Source organism: Neolamprologus brichardi, chromosome 23 (genome assembly GCF_056152115.1).
Source record: "Neolamprologus brichardi isolate AB-2024 chromosome 23, ASM5615211v1, whole genome shotgun sequence".
Lineage (NCBI taxonomy): Eukaryota > Metazoa > Chordata > Actinopteri > Cichliformes > Cichlidae > Neolamprologus > Neolamprologus brichardi.
Genome location: NC_142125.1, coordinates 5,728,576 through 5,737,220, shown reverse-complemented (window position 1 = coordinate 5,737,220; position 8,645 = coordinate 5,728,576). Strand labels below are relative to the sequence as shown.

Below are 8,645 nucleotides of genomic sequence, written 5' to 3'. Positions count from 1 at the left end.
AGTACCAGTTCTTTAAAAGGAAATGTTCTATCTGTAACATCTCCCACGCTCCGTGGTGGAAGGAGGAATTAAAGGAGAAAGTCAAAATGACGTGAAAACAGCAAATCTTTTTATTAGGACCACACATGAAAAAGAAAAAAAAAAAAAAAAAAAAAAAAAAAAAAAATCAGGTTACAGCCAAAGTGTTGCACAACATGCATTCAGAAAATCTCCTAAGGGAACATTTCATATCAACTTCACAGTATAATGATATCAGAGCATTCAAATATGCCATCTAAAGAAAACATACTAATGATCAAAACCATCCACAGAGTTAATCAATGTATCATAAATAAAATAAATAAAACACACTGATGAAGACTGATTCAGAGAAGGTTTTGATTAGTCCGACATATACATGGCTGATTGGCAGCAACAACAAAACCTATGAAGGAGGCGATTAAGACACTGCAACTAGCATGTTGTTCATGGGTAGTGTTTGAAAATTAACGGGTAAAACAGAAATGTACCTGCAGTGTTCACTGCAGAATATCAGCTTGTTCTAAACGCACACGAACAGGGAGGAAGGAGATTTCAAAACGCTCAAAATCCCTGAGCTCCCAGGCACTTCAAGATAAAGAGCAACAGCTCCACGGTGTTTGGCTTTCAAACACTAATACACAGCCACACTGCATTACACTCAGTAGGCTTGATCTGAAAATTACGCCCACATAGAAAAACAGGAAAAAGAAGCAGAAAAAGACATGCACGCACACATACACACAAAATCAAAACAACACAAAACCAAAAAAAATTCCCCCAAAAAATAAAACTCAAAATCAAAAAAAAAAAAAAAAAAAAAAAAAAAAAAGTAGCACTCGTGAATCGGTTCTTTAAGGACTGCAAAGAGTCCCTCACAAAAATATGTCTTATTACTCAGGCATTAAAATATTCATACTTGTCCTGGTACCTCCAAATATCATAAATGCAGCATTTAACAGTGTTCCATTGAAAATGAAAAAAAAAACAAACAAAAACTCAGTAACACTGGCATAGATACATGTGAGAAGTTGCAGAAAAATGTTCTATTAAAGAAGTTATTAGATAACACTGGGGTCTGTATCACAAAGAGAGCGCCGTAGGTAATCCAGCAGCATTTGGGATCAACTCTGGTTTAACATCATCACAAAGCTGGTTCAATTTTAGCCTCAGTAACTAACAATGGTAACCAACACTGTATGATTAACCTGCTTCAGGCAGGGTTACCTCTCAGGAAAACAGACTTTAAAGTCTTTCTGGGAAAAGAGAAAACAAAACAAAAACTGGACTCTGTATTTCTTCAACATCCTGACAATTACTGAGCACTTTGCATTTAAAACAAGAGTTTTAATAAACAATTCGTATACCTCTCATCTAGGGTGAGGCATTTATAGCTGCATGTCAAGTAAGCATACGGTTACAGGCACCATTTATTAACAGTTAAAGCAAATGCACTATTTTGGTCAGATAAACAGATCAGATTTGTTTTTGTTGATCTTTCAAAATCCAGAGGCAATTCCTGCAGAATTCCAGGTTTTATCAATGCAATATCCAAATTAACTTGCTGGTGAATGTTTTGAACCTGAATGTGAACAGTGTCATATTTCATCTCAAGCCTGCATTAAATTCACTGTAAGAATAATGTGATATCAACTGACTATAAGCTCAGTCAAACGTATCCTTCATTTTTGTGGATAACAAAGTTTGGTTTGGCAGCAGCGTGAACAAGGTGGATGAAAGGTTGTTACTACTGCATATCAAGTTAGACTAAACGCTACCAGAATTTCACAACACCAGTAGTGTGCGTAATAGACGCTACACACCTAAAAAGACTGCACAGTTGACCCTTCTAACGCAAGAAAAAAAAAAAGAAAAAAAAAGAAGGGCTTTAAGTTTCACTTCATATTTTTCACTTTGTTGTATGCGCCCCACCTGCAGGGACTGCCCCAATGTCTGACAACTACTTTTGCGTTAACCAGTGTAGAAACACTGCACTATAAGGCTGTAATAACACCTGCGCTGACATATTTTTTTAATGCAATATAATTTTCTTCATTTGAATTGTCACAGCTATCACCAGTATCGGTATATGTTGCCACCTTCTGGGCCGATTAAACCCAGATTTTACTGAGCCAATTTAGAATTAGCATTGTGATACATGTTAAGGCAGATTAAACTGCAGTTGATTTGTGATGCAGACCCCACTCAGTTTCTTTCTGTATATTTGTGTGTTACTAATGCCAGAGTCCTGCTGGTCTCAAAAAGTTACAAGGTCAAAAAGTAGTAAATATTGCAACAGACAGCATCCAACCTTGATCGGTTACAACCAGAAAGATGGTGCAATCCAGCTGCAGTTCTATTTTAATGAAATGTCCCCTCTGCTGTCTGCAGGCATCCTGTGCAACAGCATAATGTGAGCTGATTGCTGGATGTATAGAAGTATGGCACTCCATTTTCCTTAGTTAGTTTTGCATAAGGTACTGATGGAAGTAGATGCCAAACAGAGAGCTTATGACCTGGCAGGCAGCCACCCACCAGGTGAGAAAGGCAAAAAACCCTCTGTAGAAAAGCGGTGTGAGGACAGATCGCAGCGCTGTGAAAGTCTCTGACAGTCGAGCTACTGTAGCTTGGATGTCTTCCTCCATGTCCTCCATCCCTTCTTCGTCTTCATCTAGAGCTCCAGACAGGACAGGTGCAGCTGTGGGCATGATGATTGCTGGTGTCACACCAGGGGTATCCTGGGCACCTGTACTCCAGGAGAAGTCCCCTGCAACAAAAAACTGGTTGTTATGTTTCACTAACATGCTTAACCTGTCCAATAAATGCCTAGCCTGCTGGTCAGACAGCCTTGGAATTAGGGGTGGGTTTTTATAATCGATTTATCGATTAAAATCGATTCTGGCTTGGATAACGTAAAATCGATTCATTAAAATCCTGAATTGATTTTTTAATATAAATTTATTTTGCCTGAAATGCCAGAATCTCTGGTGAAATCTCACAAAATTTCAACAACCACCAAACAGCTAAGACAGTAAATGAGAGCAGGAACACGGATTCTGCACAAAGACTTAAACACACAGCGAAACCCGCGGATCAGAATCAGTTAGATGTCGCCTCTCTCACGGTTGGGGCTGAAAGCCGACAGCTCGCTGATTCTGATCTGTCGGCGGGTCCGTGCTTTGTGTTCACGCCCTTTATGCGCTGATTCTAAAGCTGTTAGTTTGATGTCTCTCCAAACAATATTGACCGAACCAGCAGCAAAAGAAGATCCAAACTACGCTTCACATAAACATCGTCATGAATTCACTCTGACTTTTTTGCTTCGACCACAATGCACAGCTCTCTCTCTGTACTGTTTTCTTCATTATTCGCTTGCTTGTTACGCACAAGTCTACCGTTGTTTACAGCGCTGTCAGCCGACGTTTTTTTTTTCGTTTTACATACTTCCGAAAAGAAAACCTAATTTCTGCCGTTCAATACTGAACAAATTTAAACTTTTTAAAATTATGCAAAATGCAAAACGCTTAGCCGTGTCTCTAATAAAACCGCTGTAATGTCAGAGGTAATGTTCATGTGTTGATTAATGGTTTTCTTTCGTTTTTGATGTACTGAATTATAATATTTCTGACTGTCAAAATTTCCCAGATTCAAATCGAATTAAATCGAATCGTGGATCGAATCGATTCGGGACCTTGTGAATCGGAATTGAATCGATTCTAGAAATCAGTGACGATACCCAGCCCTACTTGGAATCAAGCTACTTTGCTAATTTTGCTTCTGGGGACAACAGACAGTTTTTGGGAATATCCAGGCCAAAAAAAAAAAATCTTTCATTTTTATTTGTCGCTTGCTTACAATTCCTGATTAATAAACCTAACCTAATGAAAAGTTAATGTTTGTCAGATGATTGCCAATAATGACCTAACTCATCAACAAATTCTTTTCTTTTTTGCTCTCCACATGGCACAGTTATCTGCATGCAGCCAAAACCTGATTGATGGAAACCAGAAAACTTCCAATACCAAAATTCTTATCCCTAGCGACTGGCAGCAGTAGGTTTGCCGTTTCCTGACTAGAACCAGCTAAAATTAGTCCACTTACTCATAGCACACAAATTAAATTTAACATTTCCAGGGCGGAATATAGTAAAAGTCTAATTTATTTATTTAATTTTATTAGGGTAAAAGTTAAGAATAGACAGGAGGGCAAGAGAGTGGGGGAAGACACACAGGAAAAGGCTGCAGGTCGGCGTCTAACCCGAGCCGCCGCATTCAGCCTCGTGGTGTATGGTGGCCTCCTCGCGCTGTGAGCCAAATTGCCACCTACAAAAGTCTATTTTTGGATCTGGTTTTTGGCTGGCTAATTTTTCATTGATTGCACTCTGATGCCAACTAATTTCCAATTAAACCTCATTTTTATCGTTATAAGGAACAAGATTGAATGTGACAACCGAGGCAAAATTTGCAGCTTCCCATTTATATCAAGCGCCGTCACTTTTACCACATAAAATAACAAGTGACATAAAAGCTAATAGCTAATTAATTCCAATTCCATTAGTGCCTTCTTGTCCAATGCCAATGATTATCTATGAATGCAAAAATGCTCCACTCTATAGCATGACTCCAGGACTGCTGGTATTTTTGAAGTTAACTTTAAGAGAAATCCATGAACCTTTTGTTCATCACAAATATTTGGTTGGCAGTATTTATGGATACAAACTATCCACTTCAGACATGCTGACACTATCAGAAATATTCACTTTGGTTTATGCGACAAAACTGCCTGGATGGAGCTTCAGGATGCAGCACACACAGCCCTCGCTCACTAGTGCTCTTAGCAAATTGGCACAATCTGACATAAGGAGCAGTCAATTTAAAAATGGATTAATGTCTGACTAATTTCCAGAGAACTTCAGGCCTGTGAAAGTCTACATGTGCATGGTTGAGAAAAAGTTCAAATATCAAGATGTGAGTTTCAGTGAGCATTTTACTTACCCAGTGCCTTAAGTGACAGTGTTGAGAATAGGATGAGCAGAATTGGAATCAGATACTGAAGACTAACTACTGTCAGGTAGCAAAACACACGTGTAACCTGGAAGAGGGCACAGAAACTTTACTCGACACAGGCACTTATTACGTTTTTATTAAGAATTATCCTTAAATATTTAAACAGTTTTTTTAAAGTTGTTGTTTTTATTAAAAACTCTCAATTTGTCTGTTTATAAGATAAAAACATGCAATACTGAGAAAGTTTAAAACTGCATTTGACCTTTCGTTGGATGTCAATTGCAGCAATACGTCCTGCCTCCTTTTTCATCTGCTCTACCCATTTTTGAGCTAGGTTGAGGTAGGCCTGGAGGTGATAACGGGTGAGACCCAGCCTCAGCACACACGACACCACGATGATCCAAAGACGCATGCTGTCAAATGCTTCACTGGATACTCTGCAAAGAGTGAAGTTATCAGAGATTAGCCAGGTGTCCACTAAGCAATGCCTAGAAGAATTCTTCTATTTCCTGATTGTTAGTTCTAGCTTCTCGTAGCCAATCAATCAGAAATGAGCACTCACAGAGTAACAGAAGTCTTTCCCATAGGTGCATTGGCCAGGAAGTCTCTTGCGATGGGTTTCACCCACAAAACCAACACAATGACTGGAGACAGAAAACCCATATGCAGCAGAATCCTGTCAGGAAACATTAGGGACACAACTGAAAGCGCAGAGTAGAGCTAATGTGTAGCAATAAAAGACATGAAGCACATGCTATTTTTCATATAACAATTCTTACTGGATGAGTGGACGGTCTGAGTTCATCTGCACCGCATCTAAGTGAGTTTGAGCCAGCCGCAGTCCAGGGAAGGCCAAGAGAGCTCCGATGTAGGCACAGACAGCAGCCAAACCAAGCTTCACTGTCAGCTTAGTCACTGGGATTCTGAGTTTAAAGCAACCACTAACAGTAAGTGACACCAATATTTAAGGAGGGCTACTTCCAGCACAGATATCAAACACAGTCGGGCTCATTCCTGTGCCAATTGAAAGATGACTCAACTCGTATAAGATTTAATATCAATCAATTTTACAGCAACAAGCATTTCTTTAAAGACAAAAGGTCAATATTTCAACCAGAAGTAATCTTTTCATGGAGATACGTACGACCAGTCAGCGTAGCCCTGCTGTTTGACAAAGATTTCCAAGTTGTCAAAGAGGCTGGAAAAACCCGGCTCTAGGCCGAACTCCAGGTAGTCCTCTCTGACAACCAACACTAGCATGGCCACAAGCAGACACAGAAAACCAAAGGCAAGGCACACTGAGCGCTCTCCACCCTCCTCAGAGCGGAAGTAGTGGCTCATTAGGGTGTGAAGGGTCTTTCTGTGGGTCAGATGGTAAAGGAAACCAAATGAAAGGTGTTAACTTAAAAAAAAAAAAAAAAAAAAAGGAGCTACATATATTTCAGTGATAATTTACCTTTAGTTAAACATGTATAAGACTTACAATTTGTAAGACATTTTTAATGTTTTTATATTAGTTTAACACTAGTAGTGCTTATATTCCTAATAAGAGATTAAACATTAGCTGTAGAAAGAGATTATTAGGATTTTAGGTTCATTCAGTACTATAGATAGTTACCAACTCATCTTCATTGATATAACAGCTGCCAAGAATGTGGTGGACATATCAGGATCTTCATTCAGGAAAACATCACAAACTAATCTGGGTCTAGATATATTCTTTCTAATCTAGAGAGTGTGTTTTACATTTGAAGGATACAGACAGAAGAGAACAGTCAGGACACACCAGATGGCTCCAATATTAACCTCTTTGCTGGCATCTACCACACTATAGTAACACTCGGTGAAGAGGAAAACTCCGGTTGCATAGACTGCAAAATCTACAAGCCACTGGTACTCCAGGAAAAAGCGCAGCACTGAAAGTAGAAACAAGAACAAAAAAACAATCAAAATGAGAATTTCAATAAAGTTTCCATGCAGTGTAATATGCTGCAAACCACCGGCGGGACTTAACAGTCAAAGCTGGGCTTCGAGTGATATTTACTCTTGCACAACATTACTGTGATGTGGACGAAGAAGTATTTGTTTTACCGAGAGCGTCAATGACGTTGACTGGTGCTTTCTCCAGGTGAAGGTCAATGTCTTTGGGCACAGTGAGCGGCTTATTCTCCCCATTCTGCCGCCTATGAGCAAATAAAGGATGGAAAAAAATAACAATGCAAGCCTGAAGCATGAAGAAACGGAAAAGGATGGATGAGAAACACACTATAACGCTGTCATGGAGTAAAACTAGAATCACATGATACAACTTTATAACTTCATGCTATAGCACGCAGTGGTCCTGCAGCATGAAGCACAGCCCTCCATTTCCCACCTGTCTCTCCTGTTTTGTTTGGGCAACTGCTTTCCTGCCAGGGCGCACAGCTCTCCCTCTGAAGGGTGTTTGAATCGCAACAAACTGGAACAAACAACAAGCACATGTGTTGAAGCAGTTTAGTGCACTGTGTGAATAACGTAAAACCTGATTATATTACTGACAGTACCTGCCGTTGCAGAGGAGCCAGCGTGCAAATGAGCAATGTGGAGCCATCCTCTGCATTATGCTGGCGGCCAGTAAGCTGACCACAAGCTGAACTCCCATCAGCGCCTGTCAAATTAAACACACGCACTGAGTTTCCACCGTGCACTTGAGTGCATAGCGTCATTTTGTATAATGATGACGTAGAGAGCACGAGCGCCTTGTCTACAACAGTAAGGACTCCGCAGCAAAGTTTGAAGAGCCGTAGAGCTGGCTACATCACGGTTTGTTTACATATAACAGTCTGTGGCAGAAGCTAACTCACGTAAGACATTAAAGAGATAATAGCAGGAAGAGGTTACGTTCAACAGCACTAAGAACACGATACGCTGGTAGCCGCTGCGAAATGAATGAAACTGAGCAAATGGCTATCGTGCTAAATTTAACTGGAGGTCCACCACCTGTCAGTATAGCTGGTTAGCATTAGCAAACTAGCTCTAACTGCCTCCGGAACACCTAAAAAGCGCTCGTCAGTGGGCTTCCTAGCACTCTGTAAGAAGCTTTTTTATATATAAGACTATAAATGAAGTTACCATCTCTTCTTCCAAACGGCGTCGTTAAAACGAGAGTAACTAAAGCAGCTTCTTCTCATGCAAGAAAGTCTTTGGCATCTGAACTGAACCTGCCGACATGTGGAGCTGTTAAATGTCCCGGATGTAGTCTTGGAGACGGGAGATGCCTTCAGGTGCTCCGGGAAAGAATCGTAAATCTGAAATGTGAATCCCCATATGCCTCTGAGGTGAAAGTCAATCTGGAGGTAAAAGTGTATTTTCTACTAATTTTTATTTATTTTTCTTAATTGGTTAACCTTCAGAGAAAACGAACCATTGTTTTCATAATCACACATTCAAATTGCTAATGTTGAAAGATTTTCTTTTTATCTAAAGAGTCACTGAGCCTGAACACCCAGGTAAAAAAAAAAAGAAAGAAAAGAAAAGTTGCAGCTGAGCAAATTTAGTGTGATTAAAGTACTGTAGCTAAATATGTTTCTCAGCCTACTGCGGGCAATCAGTATATGAACTGGAAGGTGAGAACCCTTGAGA

At 39.9% G+C, this 8,645-nt stretch overlaps 1 protein-coding gene across 1 annotated transcript; it reads right to left on the bottom strand.

Moving 5' to 3' along the window:
• Positions 1-120: 120 nt before the first annotated feature.
• Positions 121-8,256, bottom strand: tmem161a (transmembrane protein 161A). Its single transcript, XM_006800384.2, has 11 exons — positions 8,136-8,256; positions 7,568-7,671; positions 7,399-7,482; positions 7,116-7,207; positions 6,784-6,940; positions 6,169-6,384; positions 5,804-5,947; positions 5,587-5,700; positions 5,287-5,461; positions 5,013-5,109; positions 121-2,785 (listed from the first exon to the last, which is right to left on the bottom strand). The coding sequence occupies exons 1-11, from the start codon at positions 8,136-8,138 to the stop codon at positions 2,481-2,483; spliced, it is 1,491 nt and encodes a 496-aa protein (XP_006800447.2). The 5' UTR covers positions 8,139-8,256; the 3' UTR covers positions 121-2,480.
• Positions 8,257-8,645: the final 389 nt, after the last annotated feature.

Coding starts and splice junctions, on each gene's coding strand:
- tmem161a (XM_006800384.2), bottom strand. Junction 6,941..7,115: donor CAACGTCATTGACGCTCTCG/GTAAAACAAATA, acceptor TTCTACTTTCAG/TGCTGCGCTTTTTCCTGGAG. Junction 5,948..6,168: donor CAGGGCTACGCTGACTGGTC/GTACGTATCTCC, acceptor CTTTAAACTCAG/AATCCCAGTGACTAAGCTGA.